This window comes from Eubalaena glacialis, chromosome 1 (genome assembly GCF_028564815.1).
Source record: "Eubalaena glacialis isolate mEubGla1 chromosome 1, mEubGla1.1.hap2.+ XY, whole genome shotgun sequence".
NCBI lineage: Eukaryota > Metazoa > Chordata > Mammalia > Artiodactyla > Balaenidae > Eubalaena > Eubalaena glacialis.
This window is the reverse complement of record NC_083716.1, coordinates 109,616,398-109,632,963: the sequence shown is the minus strand read 5'-3', so window position 1 is coordinate 109,632,963 and position 16,566 is coordinate 109,616,398. Positions and strand designations below refer to the sequence as shown.

The 16,566-nt window shown below is 42.9% G+C and overlaps 1 protein-coding gene across 6 annotated transcripts in view; it reads right to left on the bottom strand.

The window, feature by feature from the left end:
* The window catches only part of HERC2 (HECT and RLD domain containing E3 ubiquitin protein ligase 2), a 215,612-nt gene that overhangs the window by 108,610 nt on the left and 90,436 nt on the right, over nt 1-16,566 (bottom strand). For all 6 annotated transcript variants that reach the window (XM_061182985.1, XM_061182988.1, XM_061182986.1 and 3 more), the window contains 12 exons: nt 13,612-13,826; nt 13,228-13,360; nt 13,001-13,128; nt 12,713-12,908; nt 10,329-10,456; nt 9,595-9,768; nt 9,382-9,518; nt 9,120-9,271; nt 8,261-8,452; nt 3,270-3,457; nt 1,981-2,173; nt 477-659 (listed from right to left, as the gene is read on the bottom strand). In XM_061182985.1, the coding sequence (XP_061038968.1) occupies nt 477-659; nt 1,981-2,173; nt 3,270-3,457; nt 8,261-8,452; nt 9,120-9,271; nt 9,382-9,518; nt 9,595-9,768; nt 10,329-10,456; nt 12,713-12,908; nt 13,001-13,128; nt 13,228-13,360; nt 13,612-13,826 (2,019 nt within the window). The remainder of the gene's footprint in view (nt 1-476; nt 660-1,980; nt 2,174-3,269; nt 3,458-8,260; nt 8,453-9,119; nt 9,272-9,381; nt 9,519-9,594; nt 9,769-10,328; nt 10,457-12,712; nt 12,909-13,000; nt 13,129-13,227; nt 13,361-13,611; nt 13,827-16,566) is intronic.

The following is a 16,566-nucleotide window of genomic DNA, read 5'->3' as shown; positions in this document are numbered from 1 at the left end:
TAGATTAGGGTGAGTCCTTAATCCAATGTAACTGATGTCCTTATAAAAAGGGGAAATTCGGAGACTGACACACACAGGGAGAATGCCATGTGAAGATAAGAGCAGAGATCTACAAGCCAAGGAATGCCAAAGACTGCCAGCAAACCATCAGAAATCAGGGGAGAGGCCTGGAACAGGTCCTTCCTGCCCTCACGGTCCTCAGAAGGAACCTGCCCGGCTGACACCTTGATCTTGAACTTCTAGCCTCCAGAACTGTGAAGAAATAAATTTCTGTTATTGAGGCTGCTAGACTGTGGTACTTTGATGTGTCAGCTCAAGCAAACTAATACACCATGTTTGTGGTAATTTGTTACAGCAGCAGCCCTATGACACTGACACACACACTCACACTCCCCCACATGCACACACACACACAAACACATGACAAATCCACAGCCCACTTCTGACTCTGTGGCCCACAACTGTCCACTGCATACATGTCTTGTCTGTCGTCCCACTCTCCACCAACATTCGCAGCAGCCCACACAGAGTCTTGACGGCTTCGCTCTGCATAACTTCAGCATGGACTCCAGCAGAAAGACAAAGAGTCTGCAGTAAATTAACAGTGCTGGTAAGCATCACCGCAGTGGGGTGAATGTTCCTTTCAATTTGTTCAGCTTCTGAAAAAAAGAATCAAAATAAGGAACTATACTCCCAAATGAACTGGAAAATGTCCCTGCATGTAACTTAAGGGATTTAATATCACATTCTTCTTTTCTTACTGTGGAAAGGGAAGCAGCTCTTTGCAATTAAAGACGGAATTCAGGATGCACAAATGCTCACCCTAATCAGCTCTGGCCCCACCTTAGTCAAAGGAAACAAGCCTTTTAAATTACAGTTGAGTTTTTTAAAGCAATCTCAGCATACAGCTCAGAAGCACTAAAACGATTTCAAGGATCCAACGTATCAAATGTCAAAAGCTGGCTGCTGATGAGTTGGCTATGCCCGACGAAGATGAGGTAGCCGCCTCCAAGGAGGTGGAGCCCGTGCTCACACGTCCAGGCCATCGGCTTCTGGATGAGGGAGACACGACTGGGCCACCTCTCTGTCACTTGGCCTGCCCTGCTCAGGGCCCAACTTCACAAGCGAAGCCCCCAGGCAGACAGCTGGGAGGAGGGACACCTGGCCTGGACACCGTTGGATACAGTGATGACAAACCAGCACCAACTATCTAGGCAGGGCCACACAGCTTCCCGCACGCGACTCCTAGCATGCCCAAGACAGGGGTCATCCGTTTACATCTGACACGCGTGGAGCAGCCTGCACATGCGATGGGCACAGGACACAGCCTCTGCCACCTTCCACGCCACCCCTTCGCTAGCGAGCTCAGCCTCTTGGGTCTCCTCTCCTAACCATAAGAGTGACCTGGGGAGCCTGCCATGCTCCGCATACAGCAGACACCTGAGCCCCAAGAATCAGTGCCAGCCTCCTAGACAGTCTCACCAAGATCGGCATCCCAGGGTCTTTCAGACGCGTCTCAAAAACTGTCATGAAGCCCTCCTCCCACAGCCTTACCTCTCCTTACAGGGTTAACTTTCTGAGGTCACTCTAAGTTCTCACCCTCACTTTCTCTAAGGCAGTAAAGTACTGACTAACTCCACATTATGTGCCACATTCTGAGGGAAGGGCCTCGGGGGGGAAGGTGAAAGACGGAAGAACACATGCTCAGGGCACGGTGAGGCAATGTCCGCAACTCCAGGAACAGGATCAGGGACACCAGGAGGCCCACCAGAGGAGAGGACACAGCAAGCCCCCCACTGCCTCACCCCGCCCCCCGCCACCGTCTCCGAGGCGAACTGGGGAGTCAAGTCCCTCAGAATCATCTGGGGACTGTTTCAACCAGACCTTCAGGAAAAGCCTGACCTACAGAGCGCCTCTCTCACTCCCAGATGAAAGGACGGGCAGCCAACACACAGCTTGCCAGGTCCCCCGGGCACCCACCAGAGTCGTCTTCCGTGTCCGAGTCGTCTGCCGAGGGCTGCGTAGAGGCCGGAAGCTCCGCCAACTTCAGGTCATACTTCCCCTCCTTCCCCATCCTGTAAGAGTTGGTGCTGCCTGTGTCCCACTGGACCCTGATCCAGCCATCCTCTCCAAGTTCACCGATCACGCGGCCGAGGCCAGGAGGAGGTCCGTCCTGAGGAAGCCAAAGCAAAGACTGGTTAAAAGTGTGCAGGCCTGTCTGTCACAGGAACACTGCCTGTAAGGGTGGCTGCAGCACTGGACACGGCCCTCGAGTCCACAGGGGGCTCCAAACCCACCTACATGCCCAGCTCACATCACCACTGTAAAGTGAACACCAGGACTAACCTGCTCGCACTCCTTCACCAAAGAGGTGAGCGGGGAAAGTACCACCTCAATTAGCATGCTGTCTAAGCCAATGCAGAGACTGGACTTTCCAGCCTGGTCCTGCCACCCTGCTCCTTGGCCCCCTCAACCCCTCCTGGGGCTTCACGAGGTCAGGAACCTCCAACAAGCACCAGTATCTCCGCGTAGCCTCTCGTTCTTCAGTTTCCCCTCGGGTCTTAGAGTGAGCCTCTACCTCTCACTTCTATGAGGAGAAGCTGCTACCTGTTGCGGTCACTCCGATTTCTGAGATGATTCTCAGGAGGCACGTGCTGAAGAGTGAGGCTGAGAAAACCTGGGCATGACAAGAACGCGCCACGCCACAGAAGGGCGAGCGCTGTCCTTAGCTAGTGGCTCCAGTACCGGCGCAGAGCCCAGCCCCTGACCTCTACGTGGGGAGACCTGACAGAGACACAGGAGCAAAGTGCTGGGGGAGAAGCGGAGAGATGGGCACCACCCAAGCAGGTGCCTGTAGCCACTGCGTCAGGACACCTTACCGGCACACGGCCATGAGCTCACAGAGGCAGCGTCAGAGCTTTCACGGCACGATTATTCAGATGAGGATTACTCTCTCCTGCTCCCTCTCACGCTTGTTCTGGGCTGCACCTCAAGTCGAGCCTATGCCAGGAGTTTCCTGAAAAGAGTCGCCACTCCTCATAGACTTGATCCTGCTCAAGGGCCCTACAGCAGGCCGCTGCTACTCTCTACTGGTTTTGAGATTCTATTCACCTGCCCGGAAATCAACAGCTACATCACCTGTCAATCACACGTGTCCTTGAGGGAGGGAGGTATTTATTCCAGTTTCCACCTACTCACAGCATGCAAGTCAGGATGTGCAGAAGGTGACTAACGTATGGCTAATGTGTTTAAGTCAAATCTCTAAGTACCTGATCACCCCATTTCCAGTCCACGCCTCTCATGACCCTGGTTCCAATCTTCATCATGGCAGCCAGCTCTGGCCCTGAAACTGGGAGCTGTACCGGGGCTGTTTCTTTCCGTGTCTCTTCCAAGACTGTGGCAGAAGCTCCTCGGGCGGAAGAGTTCATATCTTCTTCAACATTATCACAACTAGGGCCTATCAGAGCATCAAAAACAGATGAGCCAATAAGTAGTTACAATTTCCTAATCTTGATGTATGTTTTTTAAAAAATGTTACGTATTAATGAAGATAATAATTTTAAAGAATCCATAGTATATTTTTTTACCTATACAACAAATACCATGAAAAATTTACTGATGAGAACTAAAATTTTTAAAAAGGTAAGTGGAGGAAAAAATATATAAATATGTATCGGAAGATGTAAAAGATATAAAAATTCTCAGGAAAGACATTTACTCTATTTCTAGGAGTTGTGCCCCACTCCAAAAAACAAAATGATTTTAAGTTATTAGAGAGACACTCATCACTCATATTTTTATTAGAACAGAAAAACAAAATACAACCACCTAAATGTTTAACAGTGTGAGAAATTAACAAACTTTAATTACGGTACTGTAAAGAAAAGAGGTGACAGAGCAGGCCTGATACTGCTGTCCCTAGAAAGCCTGTTTGCAAGTTGGCCACCAACTGGCCTCTGGGAACCTGGATTTCTTGAGGGCTCCCACCATCCCCTAACTGCCAAGAATGCATCCCTGTGCCTAAACTGTTTGCACAAACAACATGGTCTCTGCTGAAACCTGCTTCCTTCTGGGGGCCCTGAAACTTACTCAAGTGCCAGGCAGAGATGCCTGCATGACCTGCCCCAGTGAAAGCACAGGGCACTAGTCTCCACAGCACAAGTCTCCACACTTTGCATGTGAAGACAACACTTCACATGTGTGGTCACAACTCTTTGCTGGAGGAACTAAGTGCACCCTGTGGGTCTCCACTGGGAAAGGACTTGTGTCTAGTTTCTCCCAGACTTTGCCCATATGCCATCGTTGATTTTGCTTTCTATTCTTTCACTGTAATAAACTTTAGCCCTAAGTATGACTATATCTGGAGTCTTGTGAGGCCTGCTAGCAAATCATTAAAACTGGGGGTGGTCTTGGGGACCCTGACACAGGGAGACAGCAACGGGACTCTCTAGAACAACGCTGAGTCACTGAGATATTGGAAAAGCATTGTTCGGTACCAGGAAGAATGAAGGGATGGGACATGATGAGTATTTGGTCCCTGGTGGCCATGGAACCACCCATAGTATAAAACACAAGCTGACCTGTCAGCTGTGAGAAATAAAATTTACCAATGTACTTGAAAACAGTCAATTCAACCCCAGGAGCCAGCTTGCTGGACTGAGGGAGGGGAAAGCACATCCCTGGTAACCCTGTGGTCTTTGTTCTGTCTCCAGGTAAGAGGAAAAAGTGCCCCAAACATTCCCAAAGATGGGCTTGGCTGGGTCAAAAATGTAAAGTTTGTGTTCCACTCTCCTCCAAGAGGGAGAAAAAAAGGTTATTCAATCCCCAGGTCTGGAGTAAAAGCTTTAGATAAACTGGACGGAAAATAATCTTTTCTTCAGCCTGGCAGTGCCTCTGTGAGGCCCCAGAAGGGGCAGGGGTTGCATTCCATCTGGGATCTCCCCTGGCAGCTGTAATGTTAACCCTGTAAATGCTGAATTTGCTGCTGTTTTACATTTTGCAATAAGAAAAAAAGGAGAATCTTTTTCTAAGTGGCTTTGTATTTTGTGGCTATTTTATGTAGATGTATACATAAAAATTAATATAAAACATATGCTTATAATTTCTTGTATGAAAGAGAAATCACCTTGATCAGAGAAAGCAACAAAGATAGATATGTATTCATTGGACACAACTCCCTGGCTTTTTGCAGCCCGTAGGCAGATTGGAATTTAAACTCTTGAGTACTGTTAACAGAGGAAGCCCCCATAATTAATGATTTGTGCTATGACTTTTACCTACTGGAGTCTCTGGAAAAAAGGGAGACAACGGAAAAAGAAAGGCAATTTCCAGATGGAAATACACTTTCAAGATTTTTAAAAACCATTTTTAGTTGCTAATGAGGTCTGCAGAAATCAGATGTTGACTGACAGTATGGCGCGTATTTCTGAATGCGTCGTGTGGGCACAAAGACTGACAAAATCAAAGCGCTTAGAAAAGCCTTGCTCTTTCATTTGGACTTGCAATACTGGCCCTGCAGTATCTCAAAATTTCAGGCAAAGAACAACATTATAAACCAATCGATCTAACAGACATGTAGAGACATTCTACACAAAAAGAGCAGAAGACACACTCTTCTCAAGGACACAGAGAACAACACCCTCCAGGAGAAACGGTATGTTAGGCCACAAAACAAGTCTCAATAAATTGAAGTAAGTAAAATCATATAAATTATCTTCTCGGACCACAATGGAATGAAACTAGGAATTAACAACAGAAGGAAAACTGGCAAATTCACAAATACGTGGAAATTAAATAACACACACTCAAACAACCAGCCAAAGAAACAAAAATCACAAGAGAAATTAATACTTTGAGACAAATGAAAACAAAAACACAACATACCAAAGCTTATGAGATGCAGCAAAATCAGTGCTAAGGGGGAAATTTAAATCTATAAATGCACACAATAAAAAAAGAAGATCTCAAATCAATAACTTAACTACACCTGGAGGAACTGGAAAAACAAGAACAAAGTAAACCCAAAGTTAGCAGAAAGAAGGAAATAATAAAGATTAGAGCAGAGATAAATAGAAAATAGAAAAACAACAGAATCAACAAAACCAAAAGTTGTTTTTTTGAAAAATGTCAACAAAATTGACAAACTTTTAGGTAGATTAACTAAAAAAAAAAAAGAGAAGATGCAAATCACTAAAACCAGAACGAAAAAGTGGGGACATTGCTACTGATCCTATAGAAATAAAAAGAATTTTGACCACACTATGAACAACAGTACACCAATAAATTCGCTAACCTAGATGAAATGGATAAATTCCTAAAAACATAGAAATTACCTGTCTCAAGAACAAATAGAAAATGTGAATAGACCTAAAACAAGTGAAGAGATTGAATCAGTAACCAAAAAACTCTCAAAAACAACAAAAACCCAGGGCCAGATGGCTTAACTGGTGAATTCTACCAAACATTTAAAGAAGAATTAACACCAATTCTCTAACCCTTTCAAAGACAGAATAGGAGGCAACTACTTCCTAACTCACTCTATGAGGCCAGCATTACCCTGATAACAATAAAACTATAAAATACTGCTCAAAGAAATGAAAGAAGACCTAAATAAATATAAAGCTATCTCATATTGATGGAATGAAAGACTTAATACTGTGAAGATGGCAGTACTCCCCAACAGGATCTACAGATTCAATACAATCCCTAGAAAACCCCAATGGCCTTTTTTGCAGACATGGGAAAGCCAGACCTGAAAGTCATATGTAAATGCAAGGGACCCAAAATAATCTTGAGAAAGAAAAACAAAGTTGAAGGACTGACTTACTGATTTCAAAACTTACCACAAAGCTACAGTGTTCAAAACAGTGTGGGACTGGCATAATGACAGACACAGAGACCAACAGAACAGAACTGAGAGTCTAGAAATAAACGTAAATATCTATAGTCCGATGATTTTTGACAAGGGTGCTAAGAACTTGAGCAAAGAAGAGTCTTTCCAACAAATGATACTGGAACAACTGGATAACCAAAAGAAATAAAGTGAACCTTTACCCCACACCATATTAAAAAACTACCTTAAAATGGATCAAAGATCTAAATATAAGACTTAAGGAAGAAAACATTAATGGGTAATCCTCTTGACCTTGGATTTGGCAATATTTCTTAAACATGACATCAAAAGCACAAGCAACAAAAGAATTACAGATAAATTAGACTTAATCAAATTTTAAAATTTCTGTGCACCAAAGTTAAACAAAAGCCAGGGTGGGAAAAAAAAGTCTTCAAATCACATAACTGATAACAGTCTAGTATCCAGAATATGTAAAGGGCCCAAACACAAACAACCCAATTTTAAAATGAGCAAAGGATGTGAACAGACGTTTCTCCTAGATATACAACGAGCACAGGTAAAGAGGCTCAACATCATTCAATATTAGTGAAGGGTAAAACAAACCACAATGAAATACCACTTCACGCCAACTAGGGTAGCCTTAATTCAAAAAAAAAAAAAAAAAAAAAAAATCAGAAAATAACTAGTGTTGGCAAGGACACGGAGAAACTGAAACTCCTGGCCCACTGCTGGTGGGAATGTAAAATGGTATAGTGCTGTGGAATAGTTTGACAGTTCCTGAGCAAGCTGAACATAGGATTACCATATGACCCTGCAATTCCACTAAGTATATGACAAAAGGACTGGTAACAGGCGTGCAAACAAAAACTTGTACACAAATGTTCCTAGCAGCACAACTCACCATGGCCAAAAGGCAGATACAACCCAATGTCCATCAACGGATGAATGGATAAATAAAACACAGTATATTCATATAATATTTTTTAGCCATAAAAAGAAATGAAGTACTGATACATGCTAAATGAAATAAGCCAGATACAAAAGGCTAAAATTGTATGATTTCACTTGTATGAAACATCCAGAAGGAGCAAGTCCATAGAGACAGCAAGCAGACTTGTTGTTGCCAACAGCTGGGGGAGTGGGAAATCAGGAGTCACTGCTAAATGGACATGGGTTTGCATTTGGGGTGATGAAAAGTTACGGAACTAGATAGTACTAAGGCTTGCACGACACTGTGGATGTGCTTACTGACGACAATGAGTTATAAACTTAAAAGTACTTAGAATAGTAAATTTTATGTTATTCGTATTTTACCACAATAAAAAAAAAAAGTTTATAAAAAGAGAGAGAGAGATCAAGGCAAAACCGTGGCATTTTCACAAAGGACTTAGGGCGATGCCAACCCACCAATGAGCCGAAGTGCTGTCTGTGTGAGAGCGAGCATGCCAGAGTTCAGCAGGAGGCTCAGGTTGTGGGCACCGTGCTGCAGGGTGAGCATGCTCAGCATCACCAGGAGAAAGCGAGCTTGTGGGGTCGTCCCCAGGCTTGGTCCCGACGGGTTCTCATTTGTAATGGTTTGCAGGGGGACAGGCTGGATACCTAAAAAGCGTTGGCACCTACATAAATTTCTTGTGCGTGGATACAAGAACATACACGATGCAGAAAGCATTAACAATTTTTTTTTTATAAGTCTGTCTTTTTCATCAGATATCCATAGGGTGTGGACATCGGGCAGCTCTGTACTGCTTTGCAATAATCATACCACCATCACTCCACATACAGCTATCTTCATCTGTCTACAAAACGTATCACACTGCTCTTCTAAATATCCCTGGTGGCTTACTCATTTCATGTCAAACATAAGAGAGATGCTTCACTTCTCTTCCACAAAACCAATCCTACCACTTCTCTGCAGATGCTCAAACTGTCCAGGAAATTATGTATTAATACAGAATACACATTCTAGGATAGATTGTGTAAGTGATACACATGAAAACGTTAAAATGCAAAAGCTTTATATTAGGATACTACAAGATTGTATCTTCTGCCAAATTTTGAAAGTTTTGTTTAGAATTTGAGAAAACTTAAAGCAGCTTAGATTATCATTCTAATGCACAAAGTTATTAAAGTCTTCAAAGCAAAAATAAGAATTTGCAAGTTTCCAGAATATATAATTAAGAGCCAAACTATGAAATAATGCTGATGTGATCATTGACATCAACAGCAATTTTAATACAGCCTTTTAACTGTCAGATTTTTAACTCACCAAGTTCTTTAAATTTGTTATTTGCATCCATCAAAATATTTCGAATATTCTGAACAGCCCAAGCATACAGCTTGCCAAAAGTTACTTCAAGCAGCATCCGATTAAAAGGTGGGATCAAATCAACATCCTTTAAACAATCAGTAAGGGGTTCCCTTTCAAACAAAGATGAAGAATTTTACTTAGAATACTGCCAGAATTCAATAAAACAAAGCTTTGTTGTCACAGCTTCCCTTAATTAAGAAAAAATATTATAAAGTTTTACCCTATATCAATCCCCTCTGGAATAAGTCTTTGCCATCCACAGAACATAGCATACTGCACAGATGGAAGTAAGAAATTTTTGGCTGCCAGTTTTAAAATTGTATCTATCCCTTCCAGGCGAACCTCTGCTCTCTCCAACTGCAAAACATCAATGCATACTGTTAAGTGTTTATGTATTATCCAATACAGAGAAGAATGTTCTTAGCAAATTTACCTGTTTTAGTAGGCACTTTCTCATTTTTTCCACATCCACTGGCTCTTCTTTAAGGGCAAATTCAGCAATAGTACTGAGGAGTGCAGACTGAGGATACAGACCCTGAACATTCTGCTTCAACCATTTGTATTTGTGAACACCTGTAACTGTACTCAATAGTGGCTGCCATTTATCCTGACAAAGGAAAACCATTTTCACCATTAGTTAACCCTATTCATATTAACAAGTGCTCTAAAACAACTACTTGAAGAAAATATAAATAAATGCCACTAGGTTTAAATTGGTAAAATATTTTAAATTTAGTAATTAATTTATGATAAAAACGACTACATCATAAATAGGCTTATAAGTGAATTTATAATCTGTATGCTTACATACTTTAGAATCGGCTAACCTGACATGCAAAGTTAAATTATCATCCATATTAATAGTTTCTGGAACAAAGGATACATTCAATGAATGAGTGAATAAATGAATGAATGAAGAAAATGGTGAACAAATAATGATACAATATACTACTAAAAGTAAAAGGAAACACTTCTCCAGCTATCGATTTGACCAGGGCACCATAAGTCAAGTGCATTAAGCATCACTGGGGCACAGTTACTCATACTTTTAATAACCACCAAACTCTCTACTGTATATTCAAAAACAAAGCGACAATATTTGTGGATTCCCTTGCAGTATATTGTGCTTCTACACAGCCAGTCTTAGAATCACAAAAAATCCTTCACCTTGGGTGATTTAACTGTAATGGGTCTTTTGTCCACATTTATAGGACTGTGAGGCAAGATGCAAGCTTCTTCACTCTCTCCGTTTCCAATTTTTTCTTCATCATCAGTAGAGTCTGGCTTCTTAGGAACTATGTTTAAAAACATCATTCATTATAACAATCATTAAATATGATTTTAAATTAAGAAATGTTTAAATTTGCATGAAGGATATGTTATTCACAGAAACACATAAATATCATTGTCAAGTGCTCTAATTACAAAAGTAAAAACTATCATAATTATTCTCACATGACATCTAGTAATAACACTTTGCCACTCCATGTCAGGGATAGAAAGACAGTGACAGTGTTACGATGGAGGGAAGCCCTAAAGAAGGGGAAGCCCAGGGGTTGGCAAACTTTTTCATAAAGGGCCAGACAGTGAATATTTTAGTCTTTGCAGGCTATTTCAGTCTACTGCAAATACTCTACTGTTGCAGCATGAAAACTGGCTAACTTTATTTATGAATGCTGTCATTTAAACTTAATATAATCTTCATGAATCATAGTCTTCTTCTGATTTTTTAAAAAATAATTTAAAAATGCAAAACCCAGCCTTAGCTCATGGGCGATACATAGCAAGTGGTAGGCTGCATTTGTCCCCAGACCCTAGTTTGCCCACTCTGGACTAGTGCATTGGTTCTGTCACCAGTGTGCAACTGAATCAATTAGATGCCTCTGACTATGTTAGTCTTTTTAATCAGAGAAATTTCTATTGAATTTGCAATGTGATATGTGGTGTTGCTTCCGTACTTTTGGTCCTCTTCAAGGTTTTCAGTCTCATTCTTCTCAATATATAATATAAATAACAAGCAACACAATAATAAACCTAGGCAATAAAACATTAACACAGCAGGTCTGGGTTGCTCAAACCCTGCAAATTCCCAAGAAAGGCCTGTCCCATCAGCACTGGCTCTTGACCAGCTCCTGCGAACTGAGCTCTGAAACCTTGGTATGTTCTGCCTGAGAAGAGTGTGTCTGAGGCACAGGACCACCTTTACCGTGTAACCAGACCGCTTGTGACTTACGGCAACTGCCTGTTTCAACTCTGGATGGAGTCTGGGCAGCTGAGAGCAATCACGCAGGCCCCACATGGCCATGTGACTGACTCCCAACAACAACCCTAGACACCAAGGTTCAGGTGAGCATCCCTGACTGACAGTCCTTCACACGTGTCACACGTCACTGCTGAGAGAACCAAGCACGACCCTGTGTGATTCACTGGAGGGAACGCTGGAAGCCCGGACCCGGTTTCCTTTGGAATTCCCTCCATACACCTCTCCTTTTGCTAATTTTTATCTGTACCCTTTCACAGTAATAACTAAGAGTATAATAGTTCTTCTGAGTCCTGTGGAGCCCTACCAGTAAATCATCAAACTTAGCACAGCACCAGGAATATTAATTATTTCTGTGTTACAATTAAATATATCAACCCACATCATCAAGAAATTTTAAGCAGTGACAGTGTGAGCTCAGAGTCCAGGGAGGCAATGGCCACGCGGGGATGGGGCCATCCCCCCTCACGCTGAGATGGCAGTCTCTGAGTTTCCTGGCTACCTGGGTTAAAGGGATCTCAGAAGTGTTCCTGCCATATCTCCTGATTCAGAGCATCTCCAGGATCCAGATAAGCTGTGGTTTAAGCTCAGGAACAATCAATTCAGGATGGCTTCTAAAATAAGTTAGTCTTTCATGGCATTGTTTGTAATGTCCATCAAAAACTCAGTAATTAATATTGCTTAATAAGCTAATCTGGGAATAAATCAATATAATTCATAAGAATATAATCAGATATTTTGGTAGACTTGCTTATAATCACAAGTGACCAAATTAGAAAGTATGTATTTTCACTCAAATTTTGGTTAATACAAAAACTCTTTTCCATATCCCTACACAGTTGCTTCCTGAAAATATCAGTAACTCTTTTGGTTCATTTTGTAACAATCTTCCGTGTTTCAGAATACTCAATATTGCCAAAGAAAAACATTTCTTCACAAGAATGGCAAGATTAATTGAAAGATTAAACATTCCCATGTATCTCATTACCAGGACAAGTGATTAAAAAAACACTTCCTTTTCCCCATCAATTTAATAAAGTTTACCGTATTTTCAGCATCAATTTACTAGTTACCAAATCATAACACACTCAATCCCAAAGTTGCATCATCATCTGATATCTTGGAAAAATAAGCAGGATTTGTACACTTAACCATAAATACACATAACAAACATTATGGCACTTGTGAAAATGCCACAATTGGTGAGCAGCAGCCCACAGCCTCACTGCAACCACAGACACCTACACGGGGACACACTCTGAAAGAATCCTCCTACCTTTTACCTTCTTACCTCTCTTCTTCCTTCGTTCTCGAATTATCTTCTGAGCTATCCTCCTCCAACGGGGCAAAGAACTTAACAGTTTAAACTTGGACATTATAGAGAGGTCATTACAAACTGCAGGTCTCAGTTCATTAAAGAGGAACCTCAAACGTTCAATGACTGGGGCACAGACCTCCTTGTAAGAACGGCCCTGTTCTTGATGTGTCTACAAAGTTAAATATGAGAGAACAACTTAACAACAAATACTTTGCCAACTGTCCACAAAGCACAGAAGAAAGGAAATCAAAATCTGTTTACCTTAATGAGTGAGCATTTTGCTTGGTAGACAACTCTACAAACATCCACCACTGATTTAGGCAACGTTCTGTGCTTTACTTGCTCAATACCAAGTGTACCTGCGTAAACTAAAGATAATGCCACGTGACCTGTAAAAGATATTTAAAAGAAAGGGCAGGGTAGGAATGAATGTGTACTACATGTCAGTTGAAAGATCTACAGTACAGCTAAAATATTGAGCGTCATACCTAAATCTTCATGTTTTAAGAGGCAGCATAACAGCAAGCGGCCGACCTCCTCCACAGGATGCTCAGGAGGAAAGGTGATGGGTGTGGTCAAGTGGCACTGCCTACAGTACCTTTCTATCTGACACAGAAAGTCCTGCAACAGAAACAGCTGGAGGTAACTTCAGAGCCAACCTCACAACATCGTCATGAATCCTAAACTAAGTGCCGTAGCTTCTAAAACCTCACCGGACATTGAACTGAACCAGCCTCTTACCTCAAAACCAGCCCTCCAAATAATATGTAAACAAAGTCTGTGCTAAGCTAACCAAAGTCTGTGCTAAGGTGTTCACAAGTCAAAGTCCTAAGGTAAACAAAGGACACTGAGTGTGGGAAGGCCTCACTCACCTTCACGTTGTGGTCCTGAATGTTATTGTCAGCAATGGCTTGCAGGAATGCCTGGGAATGGTCACCCAGCGCCCGTCTGTGGGAGTAGAGCCGGGACTTGCTGGCAGGAGTGCCCCCTGGAGAGCTACAGTGGTCCTCATCTTTCTCCTCATTGTAGCTGTAGTGGATCTGGCTAGTCTGCAGGCCTCCAGAGAAGATGGATGACTGAAGCCACTCTAGAGGGTGCACATGCAAACATTAAAAAGAAACCTGAGTGCATTGTTCAGAAATAAATACTGAAAAAAAAAAAAAAAGAAAAAGAAAACTACTTCATTTAGGAGGTAAAATTCAGGATCATTCATATGAAAGTCACATCTAACATATTTACATAGATTGGCTTATAATTCCTATATCTACGTGAAAAATGGTAACACTTTCTGGTTACTCAACACATCTTAAGCATGGTATCAGAACCGCATATAATAGTTCCAGTCCAACATCTACCGGATACCTGCTCAAACATGGAGCTGTCCAGTTCCACAGAAACCATGTGAAGACTAGAGCTATGCCTTCTAACAGGGAGAAGAGCACTGAGGCACCACTTACACAAGTAATCACCGATTTCAATTGGGATAACCACAGGCTACAAGTACAACGGGGGAATGACCGTGCAGCAACAAGCCCCCGACTACTCGGAGGGACGGTAAGGAATCTGCTGTGATCTGGATGAAGACCAAGACGCTGAGCATCCAGGCAGGAGAAGAGCACGTGTGAAGGGTTCCATGAAGAAAAACATGGTCAGGGCAGCACGCCTCCCTAGAGCATTAATCAATTAATAATAATAAGAGACTACTGAACATACAACACAAGATCTTAAGTAAGGGATGGATACTTGGAAACCTGAGATCCAGTAGGCTATAAAGGAGACCTGTGTTGAGGCACAGGTCAGACCCCATAAGAACATGCCACCCATCAGTGCAAATACGGATACTCATTATAACTGCTATGAGTGAGATTCACCAAAGAATAATCAGTTTTTACATAACTACAGATTTTTTCTCAATAACTGTGCTATCAAAATACTCCTCCAAAACCCAAGCAATCAAATCCGGGATGCACTCAATGTTCTTTTACTGGAAATTTAGATTTTAGAGCATTCAGGAGCATTCATCAAAGTGCCACATTAATTCTTCTAAAACACAAATGTGATCAGACCCTCCCTGAACCTCTCCATTTAGAACTCCCTCTTGTCCCTTTTTTTTTTATAAATTTATTTTTATTTATTTATTTATTTTTGGCTGCATTGGGTCTTCATTGCTGAGCGGGCTTTCTCTAGTTGCAGCGAGCAGGGGCTACTCTTCATTGTGATGCACGGGCTTCTCATTGTCGTGGCTTCTCTTGTTGTGGAGCACGGGCTCTAGGCACACGAGCTCAGTAGTTGTGGCTCACGGGCTGTAGAGCACAGGCTCAGTAGCTGTGGTGCACGGGCTTAGTTGCTCCGCAGCATGTGGGATCTTCCCGGACCAGGGCTCGAACCCGTGTCCCCTGCATTGGCAGGCGGATTCTTAACCACTGTGCCACCAGGGAAGCCCCCTCCCTCGTGTCTCTTAAAGATACTGCTCCAGTGGTGGCTTCTGACGTCCTAGAGTGGACAGACCCCCACACACCGGGCCCATAACACCTACTGCTCCCCACTACGCTGACACTTCCCAGTTCCTTGCCGAAAATCTGCAAATCTACAATACTATAGGTTTTTGTTTTTTTTTTTAATTTTGGCTGCGTTGGCTCGTTGCTGCGCAGGCTTTCTCTAGTTGCATTGAGTCGGGGCTCTTCATTGCGGTGCGTGGTCATTCTCACTGCGGTGGCTTCTCCTGTTGCAAAGCATGGGCTCTAGGTGTGCGGACTTCAGTAGTTACAGCACTCGGGCTCAGAAGTTGTGGCTCACGGGCTCTGGAGCGCAGGCTCAGTAGCTGTGGTGCACGGGCTTAGTTGCTCCGCGGCATGTGGGATCTTCCTGGACCAGGGCTCGAACCCGTGTCCCCCGCATTGGCAGGCGGATTCTTAACCACTGTGCCACCAGGGAAGTCCCCTACAGGTCTTCAGAGGAAGAAAAGTCCACTGTCTTAGAGGCTCTGCAGACAGCAAAGCGCCCAGCACATACATCAAGGGTGAGCTCCAGAAGGCAGACTGAGCAGGCACCATGATCATCCCTGCCCACTAGCCTTCTCCCCCGACCCTATACATACACAAGCAGCTCGAAGCTGACTTTCTCAATGATGCCCTCACACACCCAGTCTTCTGGGACTCCAATTTCAGGATGGTTCCACCTCCCTGAAGTCTTTCCCTCTAACCCCTCCCCACTTCCCAAACCACTTACAAATGTCTCCATTTTATCCTCTACCACCATCCAACCTGACCTGCTTATCATGTCTGGCTCATCATCACACAGGAAGCACCTGAGGGCAGAGGTGCACCTAATTCTACACCTACTACACCCTCAGAGCCTAACATGGTAATTCACATGAGAAATTACTCGATAGATGCTTGTTGGATAGTCAGTGGACAGACAGATGGAGAAACGCACAAATATGTGAAGAGATATTTAAACCTATCATATGGGATATGGAGAAAATGTAATACTTTAGGTGGTTACAAAGGTTGCCATCCCAAAATGTATTGGATTTGAGTGGTAAAAACGCAATGCTCAAACAGAACAGCATTCCTAAGAGGAATAGCCAATCCACATCACGTGGATTTCTAGGCACACAAGGAGATGACAGTCGAGTTGAGCCAATCTGTTAGAGGATGCAGAAGTGAGACCACGCACAGGCCCAACCTTCCTACATACCTGTTAGCTTCCTGTGCTGCCACAGATCATGAGCACAGATGAAAGCCACTCCCAGCTATTTCTATTAACTGGTTTAGTCTCACTATCCTTATTTTTCCTCACCAATAACTGTGTTGATTCTTCCTGTT